General features: G+C 37.4%; 1 protein-coding gene across 5 annotated transcripts in view; it reads right to left on the bottom strand.

The window, feature by feature from the left end:
* Dscam2 (Down syndrome cell adhesion molecule 2) overlaps positions 1–17,038 on the bottom strand; it is a 31,156-nt gene extending 14,118 nt beyond the window's left edge. For 3 of the 5 annotated variants that reach the window (XM_081984340.1, XM_081984338.1, XM_081984339.1), the window contains exons 1-9: positions 16,800–17,037; positions 3,239–3,565; positions 3,015–3,176; positions 2,465–2,611; positions 1,974–2,091; positions 1,528–1,640; positions 1,036–1,174; positions 778–980; positions 431–575 (exon numbers count right to left, since the gene is read on the bottom strand). In XM_081984340.1, coding sequence (XP_081840466.1) covers positions 431–575; positions 778–980; positions 1,036–1,174; positions 1,528–1,640; positions 1,974–2,091; positions 2,465–2,611; positions 3,015–3,176; positions 3,239–3,565; positions 16,800–16,845 — 1,400 coding nt within the window. In that variant the 5' untranslated portion in view covers positions 16,846–17,037. Of the gene's footprint in view, positions 1–430; positions 576–777; positions 981–1,035; positions 1,175–1,527; positions 1,641–1,973; positions 2,092–2,464; positions 2,612–3,014; positions 3,177–3,238; positions 3,566–16,799 lie in introns of all 5 variants that reach the window. The other 2 variants (XM_081984336.1, XM_081984337.1) reach the window with 1 other exon arrangement.
* Positions 17,039–17,086: the final 48 nt, after the last annotated feature.

Consider the following 17,086-nt stretch of genomic DNA (forward strand, 5'->3'; position numbering starts at 1 on the left):
ACCTGTTTGTATACAGGTGTGGTAAATCCAAAAGCGACCATAGGAAAACCGTGTAACGGACAGAGAAACGTAGGTAATTGCATGCGCGGGAGAAAGACAGAAAACGAAAAAATTATCAAGTAGGCCATATTTTTAGCGCGCTGTTGCCAAACGCCGCAAGTAAGTTTGTCGAGGGTATTGAATACTTACGGCGTTTGGCAACAGCGCGCTAAAAATATGGCCTACTTGATAATTTTTTCGTTTTCTGTCTTTCTCCCGCGCATGCAATTACCTACGTTTCTCTGTCCGTTACACGGTTTTCCTATGGTCGCTTTTGGATTTACCACACCTGTATCTGTATTATTATTATGTATTATGGGATCAAAGATTCGACAGCTTTACTTAACTTTAGTCATACTTATTACCAACAAGACATATCGCATTAACTTACCGGCCGTGACTGGGTAACGAAAACCCATCTAACAACCAAGAAATCTGGGGAGTTGGATTGCCTGATGCGCTGCATTTCAAAGAAACTGCTGGTCCCGGTTGTAAAGTCTGCTCAATGAAACTGTAAAGCATTACAGGAGGAGCATCTGAAAAGTTTTTTCAATAATCTATCTCAAAAACTCGCTGCATCTAATCCTTATTATACTAATGGATAATTTGTTAGGCTAATACTACTCTGAATTCTAAGTTTCTGGACGTATTTTTTACGCATTCCTATGTGATATAAAGTAGCATTTAAGCGGTCACGAACGCGTGTTTCAGGTAGTTAAACAGGAGAATATGCCTTACCGCCCAATTGTAATTCGGCTGAAGCTTGGGCTGTATCACCTTCGCTCCGTCTGACTATGCATTGGTACATGCCTCTATCCTCTCTACCCACATTGTTCACTATTAATGTTTCGCTAGAAACTCGTCCAGTGCTCGGCAACTGTCTTCCATCTTTATACCATGTGATCATCAATGGACTCTCTTGTTTCGTCGATATAACGCATCTAATAAAAATGTCACAGCTTTAAATCAAGTCGAATGAATAAACGAGTTACAAACCTAAACTCGGCACTGCCATCCATATGAACACTGACATGCGGTGGCGAAATTTCAACGTGTAGCTGAGTCAGCACCTGCAAACGAATCTCGGCGCTGGCTTCGCCTCCGGCATTACTCGAGGTGCACCGATAACTTCCGCCTGAAAAAGCACATTGTTAGTTTTTTTTTCTTACTAAACCTTCTAATCGCTTTTCTGTGTAGCTATTTAATTTCCTTTCTGGCTTCGATAAGATATCGTCGTCGCCGCATTGAAAACCTTCGCGAATAAAAGAACCATGTTTTCCCGATAAGGAGCAGAAAATGCCCTCCGTTTGGCGTTTTAACGCCCCAGGGAAAAGGTTTCAGTTACCTAATTTAATCGATCACTATTGTTAGATGGAGTATTCATTCTTAAATACTATTGGGAATTTATAACAATAAAAATAGTTAACTCAAGCTTCTATTACTCCTTTATCAGATGCAACATATTGGCAATATGCAATGTCAACTTACCATCTTCTGGTGTCACTGCTTCGATTGCCAGCACTGGACCTAATTGACGAACTCTCGGTCCTGGAACTATGACAATAGGTTGATCGATAACGTCTTTGCCGTAGGCAAACCACCTGTGTAGCAAAAAGAGTGCTTTAGCAGACTCAAATTAAGTTACAAATAGTTTTTCAGTCTAAGTGGAGTTTCAGTTTCCCTTAAGAAAAATAATAATAATGTATTAATCAAAATTTGGGACTTTATTGATTAAAACGCATTAAAAGTTTTGCTTTAGGCGCGCCCACCAACCTCAATCGAATTACGATTTAACTAAATCTTGGGGATTTCGACCATTTTCAGTTCCAATCCCGTTTCAGGTTTTTCGTATGCATGGAATTTTGAGAGGTGGCATTACAAATATGTATGTGTGTGTGTTGTGTTTTTCAAAACAGTTTTAAAATGCTCCATACCGATATTCAGGTGATGGACATCCCTGGGCTATGCAAATCAATGCGGCTCCTTCGTCCTGGGCCACCGTTACAATCCCAGAACTTTCCACTATAACCGGAGCGGCAATTCCTCTGTGGTCTAAACATAGCATGGATATTCGGTTTAGTTAAAAAAACTTAACGTATAATGCTTCAAAAATCAAATCATATAAACATAAAAAATTATTTTAGAATATTTAGGAAAGCTACAAATTTAAAGACTGTGCTAGGTCACTGCCCCTTACCAGAATGAAAACGAAAAATTGTCAACAGAAAAGTAAAAAAAAAGCCTTTTTAGTTTGTAAGTAGTAATCCCGAATGTCAAAACAATGCAAAAGTACCGAGAACGCCTAAGGACTTTCTATTCACCAGTGAAATTCTTTTTTATTCAGACAGTTTGCCGAAGCAGATTTCATCTCTTTCTAAAGTCGGCTTTCTCGACAATTATTAATGTACAAAATGTAAAGGCTCACCGGCAATATTGACATTGGCGGCGCTACTGACTACCACCTGTCGACTAAGTCGGTGCATGGTCCGACAACGATATGTAGCAAATTGGTCACTAAATTCCAAATTGTGAATCAGGAGTTCTCCTGAAGGTAACTGGTGAAATTTGCCATCTGCAAGTAATAATAAAATCGGTGTTTCGGTCGGTTTTCTGAACTGAAAATCCCGGGCGTAGCTAACATGTTTCCAATTAAAACGGAGCACCCGCAATACATTTTCGAGTGCCAATTAAAATAAAAACTAGAACGGGTCTTTTAATTACGGATTTACAGAGCGACCTGCATTTTATTTCCATTGTAAATCTCGAACCGGAAAATCGGACTAGTTGGAAAAACGTATTTTACAAATCTAATTGTTTTTTGTCCTCTTTGTTTTATAATCATTCCGAAGAGCTAATAATGCAAGAAACTGGTAGTTAATAATAATCCAGTATTAGTTTGATTTTCACAGTACTACTTGTATGTAGAAAACATATACCTATACGTCAGATTAATAACCATAAAAAGCAAAACTTACCTCCTTGAAGTGATGGATAAATAAAAAAACTCGGTTCTTGAACCCATGAAATTATTCTAACTAGATCCTTAACAAAGTTGGGCACTTTACATTTCACAACAGCCGTACAGCCTCTAGCCGCAGGTATCACCTCAACTTCCACTTTGAAGGCCTGCGTCACCACTGCAACACTTACAAAAGTGAAAACCAGCGCACTCACCATTTCAACCTCAAACGAAACCCACCGGCTCGAACCTGCACATCCCGGCTGATGATCCTACCGACGGTGTTGGAAGCGACACACCTGTACACGGTACTATGAATGTCCTGACGGTAAGAGGCGGCCGGAAACGGCATCAGAAACAATGTGCCGTTCCTGAGAACGCGCCGGATACCCGAAACGTCACCCACTGAGGTGCCGTCCACGCTCAACCAATCGATGGAGGGCTGAGGACTGCCCGAGGCCGAACAGTCCAGCCAACCCCCGCTAGAATTGGAAAACTCCAGCCGTGACGGGGGTTCCATTACAAAAGATGGCCCGCGCAAGTGGGAATCGAAGCAATGCGCATGACCTGCAACGAATATAATTATCAAATTACATTTGATTTAAAAATTCATTGAGACATCTATTTTTAAATAATTTTTTATTCTAAATTGACTAAATATTTTTTCTACTCCTAGAACGAATATACTCGTAGAATCCCAGACTTTCCGCAACTGTGCGATATGAAATAGACCAATCACAGACAATCTTCAGCGTGCGATATGAAATAGACCAATTATAGCTGAACGTAAACAAAATAATTTCTTTGATTATTCTTTGAATGTCCGCCTTTGGCGTCGTGCTCAAATTATTTTTGTCCTAGTGCGATAAGGACATATCTTATTCACCCTTGTTGTACAATATACTATTCTTACAAATCGTTAAGAATGTGAAATGTGGTTAATAGCGTTACTGTTCAGCCATCACCATCATCATCCAGCTTTCTGCATCCAAAATTAAACATAAACAAAAATAAATTATTCCAATTGTGTCGTTTCTGAGCTTCTTGTAGCAACTTACCAGCGATTCTTCTGTCATCGTCTGTCGTGTAGCTGATCTGCGTTTACTCCTTTTCTCCATTAGTTCCACTTCCATTTTTCTTTGGGCTACTCTTGAGTTTAGTTATTGTTTTTTCACGTTAAGAAGAGTGTTTTGGCACTGTAAGTCATGACTGAACGCACGCAATTGGTCAATGGTCTTCTCTTTTAGGTGATTTGATATGTTGCTCTTGAATATGTCTAATAATAGAGCTCCATATGCAGCCAATGTCAGGGTAAATTGTTGAGTGATAGTGGACATACAGGTGTGGTAAATCCAAAACCGACCATAGGAAAACCGTGTAACCGACAGAGAAACGTACATTATTGCATGCGCGGGACTAAAACAGAAAACGAAAAAAATATCAAGTAGGCCATATTTTCAACGCGCTGTTGCCAAACGCCAAGTATTCGATACCTTCGACAAAATTAATTTTGTTGTTGGATTATTTCTAATTTATTTCCATTCCTTTGGATAATTCAGTCAGCGCGCTGTATTTATTCCGATTTCTGTCTATTTGTTGAGTCCCTATTGTAGTAATATTTCATCTGTCATCTGCGATTAAAATCTAACCTCAATTCTCAAATTGAAAGTAAACAAAAACAATTACAGTGACAGTGACAGGCATATTAATACAAAAAATAATACAGCCAGCTTGACAACACTGATACAAAATTATGGCCTACTTAAAATTTTTGGAGGTGTTCTGTCTTTGTCACGCGCATGCCATCATCTATGTGTCTCTGTCCGTTACACGGTTTTCCTACGGTCGGTTTTTGATTTACCACTACTGTATAATTAAAATTAAAAGTCGATCGATTCAAAATATGTGTAACATAGTGATACGACTAAACTGAACAGGTTTCTCAAATCTTTATGGAGAATGAATACGTCTCGGTATTATTAACTGCTGATACCCTTCTCCGAAACTACACTCAATTGCTGCAGATAGACAGGGTTTTCCAATGAATTAACTCTTTGTTTGTGTTTGTACTATAGTACAATAATTTGTAACCTGCAAAATCGACTTTGTCGAATAGCAAAACTTTAGTTAACACGTTTTCCTTTAAGTCTGGTCGAAACGTGCTTCCTAAACTAGAACTCAAACTTTAATTTAGCCGAGACAGAGGTCCTATAGAAAAGCATCACCTTCACGACTACAACTGCTGCTTCTCCTCCCTGTTAAGCAGCGAGTTTGGCTCATAGTACAAAGAAAAACGATTTTTATGTGCGGTTCTAACAAAACGTTTCCAAACACGGCCCATTAGCCGGCGAGGGTTTTATTGCGCGAAAAGACATTACTTTTCAGGAGTAGTTGGCTTATTTCTAGAGGTCCGCGACCGAAGTTGGGGCGCCGTTCAGAACGATGAAAACTTTCGGTGGCGTCCATTAATCTTCCCCGTTCACTTGTTGAATTTGTACAGAAGCCACTGGTAAAAGTACATGAAAGTATATCAGCTACTTCGTCTTTTTCTGGTGTGTCTGTTCGGAATAAGGATGTGTCTGATCAGACTACTTGTGCCGTAGGGCTCGATCGGGCGGGGCTCCGGTTCGGTGACGTGTGAAATCAGATAAGGTGATACAAATATGGGAAAATGTTTGCCAATTCGAATGGAAATTGTACATTTTTCTTTTTGGCATTTTTATTGTCGTTCGATTTGAGAAATAAACGGTGGGTACATAAAGAGCCCGTTTAACTGTCGCGACCAGATTACTCGAGCTCTATTATTTTCGCAACGCCTTCCTCTGCTCCAGAAGTATTGACATTCCTGACACCGTTCTCGGGTTTTGCTTTCTTAACTTTCCTAATCGCCTATTGCCAGCCAGATTTATCTTACGAAGCGTCGAAACGTCATCAACCGTATTCCTCTTCCAGAATTTTTATATTGAACAAACAACCATCCTCAGATTTATTGACGAAATGTCAAGCCACAAGTCAAGAGTTGTAATAATAATATTAGGTGACATGTTATACAACAGTAAATTTAATAAACGACATCTATACTGTATTTCAGTATTCAGAAGTAACGTTTGCATGTTATCATTCTGAAAAATGGCTGCTACCATTAAAGCAAAAGTTTAATTAAAGCAATTAAATTGAACTATTTCTTTTTGGGAGTTTGTAAGCGTTTCAACCTTGCCACATTCAAATTGACAGAGGCTATGAATTTTTTAATTACTTATTGAGATCCCAGCTAATGTATTAGTTCATTTTTAGTTTTTCACGCTTTAACTTTAACTCAACTTAGCCAAATATAAAATATAAGTTTTTGATTCATTCAATTCAAAATTCAAAGCAGTTTTAATTAAGAAACTTAACTAAAAGAATCAGTGTTCTTAGTCAAATGGTACAATATGCAGGCATTTTTTCGCATACTATTAAACAGCATTTATTTACGGAATTTAGCAACCAATCATACATTGTATGCTTTCGCAACAAAAGAGTATCAAAATAGCGCGCGGTTGAATAATTTGCGTAGCTTTCCACATGGAAATCCGGCAAAATATTGGTCAGCGGTGTGTCGTGTACGTTCGTATTCAGTTTTTAAAATCCAATTTAAAACGAGAAAAATACGCGGCTTGTGTTACTTTACTATAATAATAATGAATATAACAAGCATTGTTTGTTCTGAGTGATAATAAAAATGTTGTAAGGTCCGCTAGAGAATGATTTAGCAAAGCAAACTGGAATTTATTGGCAAAGATATGTTCTTAATATACGTATTAGGTTTACGAGAGGTCTATTTGTAATTGATAACAACATGTTCTATGTTGGTTGTTCGTCGTATCCCTCTGCTCTCAAAATTCTGGCTATATAATCACTGTAGCACATTCAATTTACACTTTACAATAGGAAAAAAGATAAATTGATATCAGTGGTAGGGTGTATGAGACAAGTAATTCAATCGCACACTGTCTTTCACAAAAATTGCGCCGTTAATTCATCAACTGCGATTTCCAGACAATTTTTCACGCTCTCCAACCTTATTGGAAATGATATTTTACGATCGACCAAGAAATGAGTTTTGCGATTATCAGCTAAGATGAGATCAAGTTTGCCAAGCAGTAAAACATTCGAACGTGCCGCAAGTGAATTTCAGTTTGCTCGGACGCCTTCGCCTAAATACAATTTGTCTGAGGCGAGACTAAATAATAGTGAAATTGTTTTTCTCGACCTCGACGAAAAACCAAAACATAACCTGTCGTACTTTAAAGCAGTCCAGGGAGTAAAGTTTCCATATTGTTTGCTTACCGATCTATTCCCGCAACAATTGCAAACCTTGAAAGTTTCCAACTTTTGGCTTCTTGGGGAGTTTTATCATAACCTATTATACTTACATTATACATACACAAAGGTATGGAGATAGGAGACTGGTGGAACTCATCATTCTCGTTTTCTCTTAACTTTTAATTTGATTAGATAGACTACTATTAGTCAAAAAAACTCAATTTCTACAATACAAACTGATGTCACCCCTATTTTGATTTTATTGAAATTCTTTACAAGTTTCTAGGCTTTCAGGCAACGTCATTTAGGTAGCGGTACAGTTTTAAACAGAATTACTACAATTTGTAAACAATTTTTTAAACTCAAAAGTATGAAATGTGGCATAAGAGAATACATAAAGGCATTTACATATAGCGACCCAGTTTCTCTATCTTTGCCAGCCAATGTTACGGAACGCTTTCTATTCCAGTTCGTTTAAATGACTGCAGCCGTGTCGATTGACCAAGCTAGATAAGTTATCATCGGCGGCATCGGAATTTCGCGTCACAAACTTTCTGATATGTTCAATTGTTGCGTGCAAATATAATGGTCATTCAATTCGAAACTTGCCCAGCATCCATTGTGGCATCAGTCCACTTGAAGAGGGAAAAAGAACCAAATTATTAAGTAATAATCACATTTTTTCTGAAAATGGTATCATAATAGCAACTGCACAGCGCTTTTTCTACTTCAACAGAAGGGGGGGTGGAATATGTCAGTAAACCTAAAGCTGTCTATAAATCTTCTATCGCCTTCAAACGAAATAAATACCGTCGTAAATATCTTCTGGGCCGGTGCGCTGCTTCCTATGAAATCCCAATTTGCCCGGCAACGACGAAGCCAAACAAATCCCTCCTCGGAAAAATTGATTATTATCGAAGAGTAACGTCACGCAAAAAACCTTAAGATAGATCAGAGTTTATAGTCCAAGTTCCAAGTGGACTGCAGAGGAAATTACAACACGTAACCTACCCCAGACTAACAAGTTGGTGATCAAAAAGGCTTTGTAGCCAAATTTTGTAAAGTTTGCCATTTTAAGTACATTTTTTAAAAAACTTTGTCTTGGTCTCAATATCCCAGACTTTTCGCGCGACACACAACTCCAGCCAATTAATTTTGTTAATTAGCCGACTCAGAGCACGATAGCCATTAATTCCCAAAGGCGAAACACCAAACCTTAATGGGAAACGGGATTCCGACACCTTGATGATAAATTCTCCCGCGGGTTGCTTCAAGGTTTTATTAAGAAATATGCTTTTCAAAGGATTTTCTGTGTTTACGCCCTTATTTGCGAACCTTTTTGTGACTTGGTTAAATTGTATGTACTTCGCCCGAATAAGAAGTTACATTTTTCTATTAACATTTCCTGAAAAGTCTCTAATAAACTGACAATATAGTTTGGGGTTTTTTATTCGATTGCCGTTATTTTTTGGTCATTGTCTATGAAAGTAAAAGTGAAACTTTAACAAAAACAGCATCATCCGACTCATCTCAAACTTATTATTCAAGCCGGCGTTCCGCAAAACTTTCCTTTGGATGACTTCAGCTGTGCGTGCCGGAAATTCTCAATTTTCAATTGAGATTTTTAAATGTCTTTGCTCTCGTTCCTATATCATTTCCCCAACACACCCATTATTTTGCAATTTCTCTCCAGTCTTTCGACTCAGTCGATTCTGGAGTTAAAATCAGTCTCCTCATGTTGTTGTGCCCGGAAAGTTAGAGGCGCTAAGGAATTAATCAAATCGGGGGACTAACTTTGAACTTAAACATTGTTGTCACATTAACCTCGAAAAGTTGGGCGTTTTTAACAGTAGGGGTGTACCAAATTGTATTTATTAGACCAAAAGAATAGAAGTGCTCTTTTGCTTCCTCTTCGTTCAGATGATTTCGAGCGATTAAATTGAAGTCTTTGAAAAATTACTGATATAGCCGTGGAGATAACATTTCAAAAATATAAAATTTATGATTTTTCCAAATCAACAGCTCCAACTAATTGTTTTCTAATTATAGGGCGTTCACTTCTCCGACATTATATTCTTAACGAGACATTTGAGTTTGAAAGGGCCAGATCCATTAAGGATTTTTAATGAGTTTCTACGTTTAATGCTGCGAAAGAGATTACAAAAATAAAGACAAAACGTCGAGGAATTTAGCGGGAAGTGATTTGCTACTTTATGTAACAAAACAAGCCTCCCCAGCCCCAGGTAGTTTGAATAGGACGACCATACGTACGAATAAATCGAAACCCTCCGGGAATATTTGCCGACATCACGAAAATATGTGGAAACGCAATCCTCCAACTTGGAGGCATAATGCCCACTTCAAACTCCATTAATCTCCGGGACGGAAAGTGGGAAGGGGGAGGGGAGTTTTATCATTGCCTCGGTTGCCGTGTTTCTTTGAAGCCCGGAACAATAGCTCTGAGGCTGCAGACAATAATCAAGCTCAAAAAAAACTACAAACTTTTAATCTTGAATGTTATGATTATGATCATTTTTATAATGATTATGAACAGGTGGGCAAGCAAACACGCAAACGTATCACACTGCATGTCTTCGTCCACATGGATAATTTCTGAAACACCTCCTGGGATTTTTACTCTCGGATTTTTCGCACAATAGGCGCAATCATGGGTATAGAGTCGGAAAAAGTATGGACTTCTATTTTCTTGTAACTGTAGATCTCCTCGTAATTGAACAAGAAGTCCGGATTGTTTGGGGAGTTGTTTTTTACTGAGACTATTTGCACTTTGTTCTGAAACTTGAACTAAACAAAGAATATTTAAAATTGAAACTGCATTTTTTTTGAACAGATGCATTAGGGACTAAATCTGCAGATCGTGATAATCATAGAACATAGCTTTGTCCAGTTAATTGAAATGACATTATTCCAGACTAACGGTGACTCTCAGCTTATATTAACAGTCCCTCTCCCACTTTTTTCTATCCGAAAAGATAAACATATTTAGCAGCTTTATACACGCCTTATCGCAATTTATACACTATTATTACAATGAGAGCCACCATAAATCTAAGAAAAATCCGGATGAACGTTTGTGATGAAAAGTTTGTTATCGCCCGCCATGTTGGTGAAAAAACTTGAATATTTTAGTGTAATTTTTCGTTCAGTCGACCGGGAGAAAAGGAGGACAACCGAATAAACCAAGTTTATCCTTCAATTTTGCCTTTTTACCATAAAGCTTTTATTGTGACCAGTGCCGGAAATCTACGCTACAAAATAAGGGAGAGTGTTTTATTCTCGAAAAGAGTAATTTATCTTTTTCGTATGCTCCCGCTTTCCTGGGAGATTTAGATGTTACGAATGAAGGAGCAACAGAAAACAGATGTATTTTGTGCTCCACTTTGCACTCGCGGTTCTACCGATTTGATCAAAAATTGATAATCATACTTTTTTTATATACTATACAATCGGTGGAGGACAAAATTGCGAATGAATGTTTTATTCGAGCCTGCGCTAAAAATTGGTTTAGGTTTGCAAACAATATAGCCTCATTTCAGTCAAACAGTGGTGTCACTCAAATTTATAACTTGCCTTTGAGCTGCATGAACAATCTGTGACTCTTTTGCTCAATTTAGCAGGCAACCAAGGAAGCAAAAGCTAGCTTTAATAATGTTAATATGATGTAGCTTGGTTCGCTTTGGGGTAAAACTTTCGAGAAGCGCGAAAACTTTACCATATTTACATTATGATATATTAACTTGGCCGTTGAGGACTGAAATTTACGACAGTTTAAAATAAAAATTGAAACAGCCTTATGTTTGCGGTTCCTGGAAATAATGCACACCAAAAATAATGAATTGTACAGCAAAGCGCGCTGACATTCTTCAACATTCCGGCGAGTGGTGGCAATTCTAGAAATTCACTTAATTACAATTCTTCGAGCAACGATTACGGGAAATTCCCGGGAAAAGTATCGAAAAAATACGAGTAATTCAGTATTTTTTCTTGGATTACTCGGAATACACACGGTGTCAACGGTGTCGTGCTTTTTCGCCAAAAAAATAAGAAAATAAACTCATGCAGTTTATTTTTATGCACTCCGATTATCTACTATTTTCATAACCAAACCCATCAAGCATATTTGTCGTATAGAATAAACTGGTGGATACTATGATGTATTTAAAGCGAATCTAATTGGAACAGAATAGAACACCTGGAACAATGGGAGCAGGCCAAATTAAAAAATATTCAAATAGCGGGAGTTCTAAACGTACGACTTAAAGCGATTTTCTTCTTTTTAATCCGTCCCGCGTTGGAAACTGTGCGACGGATTAAAGTGATTTTTTAAAAGCGAGATAGGAAAAGCAAAAAATTAAAGCTTTTTTTACCATTCATATTAGAATTGATGCGAGCGAGTTCTGGTCTATTTTCAACTCGCTTGCCGTGTTTTTAATTTAGCTTTAATTAAAGATTCATCATTTTTCTGTTATGATTTTTTTAAATAAAGATTTACACTTAATTTTCAGTTGGCCACCGTACAAGAAAATCAGTCTCGACGTATTTTTCAGCTGCGAATTTTCTTTCCTCGCGTCGCCAGTCCGAACTATCCAATTTCACGCCTTCACTGAAAATAAAGTTTTTCTGAGCTGAAATTTCCTGACAGGCTTCACGAAAAACTTGCGGAGATTTTCTTCATATTAGCGGAATACTTAAAATCTGCCAGAAATAATTTAGACCCAATAATTTACTATTTTAATAACCGTTAGAATATAGTTTACTTTCTAGACTGAATGTACGAATGTATCATCTTTTGTGTACTTCGCACACAATATGTTAATTTAACATTTTTTACAGAGTGGTTTTGGCTTTCGTCACAATCAGTACGGTAAATTTGTGAAAGGAGAAACTCAAATAGATTCAAATAAGGTACTACTTACTCTACCTTACGTACGTACATTACTACACAGATCGATCCTGATCTGGCAATCTAGTAATTGGTTTAACTAACTACTGGATTGTTTGTAGTTATTTTGGTTGTTGTTTTGCTTAACTATCATTTTAACCTGTGAGTACCTATAAATTTTGCTGGATGGAAAACCACCTATTTTTCCCTACATAGCAATGTTAGTTGTCTTTCAAAAAACATATGCGAATCCAAAACTATTTTCCGTCGTTTTCCCTTATTTTAGATGGCAAATGCGGGATATTAATTCTCGGAGCCAGTTCCGGTCCAGACAGAAATCACGTGAACGTTTAATACTTATCTCTGCGGTTGTATTATGTAGCTATGTTAGTAGGTATTATTATTATGCCACATCATAATGGATTTCTATTTCATTTTACGCTCTGTGATGAAGCCTGAAAGGCGACTGAAAATGTTTTTCAATGCAGAAGTCCCTGTATACATACCTTGACGAGAGTAAAAAAAAACATTCTATTCAGTTAAGTAGAGGACGCGTTTATGCAAAAGGTATTTGGTTTGTCAACATATTAGCATGAAAGCATACCTCTAGACTACTTAGTAAAAAATTTAAGCTTAAAATGATGACATTGTGTGTTGTGGTGATAACACTAGAAAATTAAGGGTAGCAATAAGTAGGTTTCAAATGGAATTACACTGTTCTAAGAAATTGCCTCATCATCTTTACTACTAAACAATTAAATTTATTTTCTTTCGAAACTAACTGACCGATTTTATTATTTTTACTCTCGTATCATTGAGCAGAAAGTACATCTTTGCTGTCACAATGAAAGTTAGTGTGGCTTGTAATTATGTAAGTTTGGTACAATCGGCCATAAGCGTCTTGTGGTAATACTTACTTAAAGTTTTTACTTATCCAATCATATAATTGGCTTTTTTCACTTCAACTTTATATGGATATAAACTGTATTTTATAAACTATAGGATTCCAAAAATGGCCTTATTTATAATTTTCTATTTTTTGGACAATAAGCTACGCTGAAAGTGAATAACTAGCAAACCGCAATTGTACTTCTTTGGTGGTTTCAATTCAATCCCCTTTTCCAGATCCGGACGAAGAAAATTCGCTTTTTGCGTGCAGATCGCTTGGCTGACGGCAGATCCTTATTTATTTGGAGATAAGGCGATAGTAAACCGAAATCCGAGATGATGAGGGGAGAAAATTGAAAATAGGAATTCTGGCTGTTAAAAGGACCTTTTTCAGGACCGCGTCTAAATTGGATTTGTGTTTTTTTTTTCTTTTGCGTTTTTTCGGACGCAGCGCCATTTGAAATTAACGCTGCAGAACCAATTTCGTCACCGTCTCTAGACCGGAAATTATTCCTTCTTCGAAGCGCTCTTCCGGATGATTCGAGAAGGCGAACAATTTGTGTTCTGGAGACCATTGACATCAAGTCAAGGAAAGTCACACTTTAAGCATTTCTCCAAAACACAAAAAGTTTTATTTTGAACCATGTATGTAATAATGTTATTTCTTATGTGTAAACCAGATGGAAAGATGAAAATTACCTCCACCTTGGTGGAAAGTGAGTACTTTCCACCCAGTTAAATGTCAATATGCTTTTGGTCGCACCTCGACTTCGTCACGGCGAACTACCTAATTTCTCGACAGAAATCAAACACTTTCCACCTGAGTACGTAATACACTATTCCTGACTTTTTGCCCAAAAAAGTGGGGTGTTGAACGAATTTTCAATTTAATGTTTCGAGACGACCGAAAAACGAACGATGTTTAACAAAATACGCATTATCCGAACACTTATAGGATTTTGATGGGTTTAATGGGGTCTTCAATTCATTGTCGGTACAAACCTTAAATCGGAAAATAATCTTAGGCTCTACGAAGGCCGATTATTAGATTAAAGCGTTCCGACGAGCTATTACAGGGTACGGGCAGCAATCTAGTTAATCCAAAAAACAAGCACTATCGGAAATACAACAAGGAAACAAATATGTTGTCCCAACAGGTTATCACATGTTTTTAGAGCTGTCGCAATTACCCAAAAAAAAGTAATGGTTTTACAATTACCAACTACTCTAAACTTTATGAATATACATAATTCAATTATCACCAACTATACTCACGAATCGATAAACTAGGTACTTGAAAATAAGTTAAATAATATACATAATTAGTTTTTGGCAAATGATGACGTATCTTAGCCTTTGGAAAATAACTCATTTCTGACGTCATTGAGGGCAAAATATCCCTCGCTACAATTTTTGTCCCTTAAGATTTTCCTGAATTTTGCGATGTGGGCGAGTTACGAGGGAGTAGAACGAAACTAAATGCTCACTAAACATTCCTAAGCAAATTCTTCTTCCTTCTGAGGCCCTTTAGGAAAAAATATGTCTTTCTAAGATTTTGGTGCGAATTAAACCAGCTACAATTTTTCTCTTTAGACATTCTCTCAATTCTGTCAAAGCAAAAAAAATACAGAAGGTTGAAATTGTTTTTCAGGGACTCACAGGGTTGTCCCCTGTATATTGATACTTAAAAAAAAAACATTGTAATCAAACAAAAAGCTTACTACAAATTTGAAAATTAAAATAAACTCTAATTAATGGAGGGGGCTCTTAAAACAGGACCATATTATAAGCACAGTGACCGTACTTAATAACAGATGGCAACGCATACTGTAAAGGGGATTTTCGTGTATGCCTTGAGTATATGTACATACGTGTAATAATAAGACAATAGAATCCTTATAAAAGAGCTCGGCTTACCGGAGAGAGGGTTTAAACAGCACGGACGAGTGCCCTGTTAAGCGATATTCTTTTGTTTTATGTTTCGGGGTTGATGATCCAAACGAGTCGATTTTTTACTCGAAGCGGTGGCAAATTATAGGGATTTGCACTGAATTTCACTTTGACCATGACTAGGCTGCAGCTTACGCATGATTCCGGATGGCAAAGCCTGCTCAGATAAAATAATTATTGGCCACCAATCGATGTTTGTATGCAGGTGGGCGTTGGAAAAGCCCATTGACCCAATTTCAATTCTGGACGGACGCTCTCTGTGTCCGTATCATCCTCTCTCAGAGTTACACGCTATTGGAATTTGGAAAAGCTTTTTCCATCCGTTTTTCCTGCTCCAAAGAGCACACACCTTCGTAAAACAGAACCACAAATATAACAGGAGATTGGGAGAGTTGTACATACAATTGCAGGCCGCATCTGCATTCGATTGACCTGTCTCTTATTGGTGCATACGCAATGACGTCACGGGGGCGCAGTGACGCACATACTGACAGAGATGTGTGATGCTATTTGCACTGGTATTTGTTATAGCTGTTTTGAATTTGAATTCGCCATAAACTTCCATACCCTCAAAAACTCTACTCTATTCACCGCTTTCTACTAAAGAGCTGGTTACGTCATAAGCGTAAAAAGTTCTATAAATCACATACTGTTCTGTCAGAATTGGCCTTTGAATTCTTTGATACTCTCTCTCTCTTGGTTCAAAGTTTGAAACGCAAAAAACTTAATTATTGTGTTTTGCTGTCTTAATTGTTTTAGTTTGTCGGCTTTTTTTCTGGTCTTGGAAGATACGGTATATAACAGTATTGTTCCCCAACATTGACTAAGTTGAGTTTAAGGACAGCTGAGATAAGTTTAATTTAGACTGTGTTATTTTGCACCTGATCGGTCACATTGAAACCTCAACTTAGCTTAAGTTGTACTTAAAAATCATCTTGGAAGTGTCGGAGAAACCGCCATAAGTGATTAATATTATAGCCTTAAGTATTAGATCTGTCTAAGCCCCCGCTGTTTCTAAAAAAAAAAATTGTTTACACGGGAGTGTGATTATTCAATTTGCATTCAGATATATTTTTTCTTGTATTTCATAAGGTTTGTTACGGTTTCGTAGATATTTGTCAAATTGTAAATTAATGTTTGGTCCTTCTTTTGTTGATTATGTTAACTTGTAAATCGAAGTGCATTTGAGAAATGAAGAAGTAATGTAATATTAATAGCTTCATTTTTGGACGCAATATTTGTGGTTAAAATTGTACTACAAAAAAAAACCCGAACACCCTATATAAAAAGTTGCTACATGATACTAAACCAGAAGTTTCTTCAATCTTCTTATCAGTTTAATGGCTTTCAACTGCTATGACTATTCAGCCGAAAATAAGAAGTATAGGGGATAACGTAATAATACTGTAAGTGTTGTGTTACTGTAATAACCGCATTTCAATTCTAACCGGTTCTCAGGATAACCAGTATTTCAAAACGTGTTACCGTAGGTAACCAAAGTTGGAAACGAAACACAGCCCAACAAGTAACTGAACGATCCGGTATCACAGACGTGACTTTTAAGTCATGACAATGCCAAAGTCAAAATAAGTTAAAAATTCAATATGGCGGCTTCCATATGGAGTACAAGAAAATTAAGTGTATAGAGTGTACCGATATAAAATATCTCGCAAGTATACATACGCACCTTAACATAACTATCTGCATTTAATCAAAATAAAACGAAAATATAGATTCAAAAAACCCAAAACTCACCTGTCAACGCAAGAAAGCCCGCCAAATACGAAAGTATCGCAGACATCTTGATAAACTGTCGAAAACTTGAACGTTGGAGTACGAGATACTTAACCTAACCGCTCGACTTCATAACGTATGCCCATATACAGGGTGTCTATTCATCCTGTACTGTTATACAGGGTGCAAAGAACTTGAAAAATAATCATTTCCTGATTAGAGGGGTGGGTTCGAACACGAACGAAAAGCGGATGAAGACTGTCGGCCTGTCGGGGATGCTGAGAGCGCGCGCCGCTTTTGATGCGCGG

This window comes from Ips typographus, linkage group LG7 (genome assembly GCF_016097725.1).
Source record: "Ips typographus isolate SLU linkage group LG7, UJ_Ityp_2.0, whole genome shotgun sequence".
In the NCBI taxonomy this organism is placed as follows: Eukaryota; Metazoa; Arthropoda; class Insecta; order Coleoptera; family Curculionidae; genus Ips; species Ips typographus.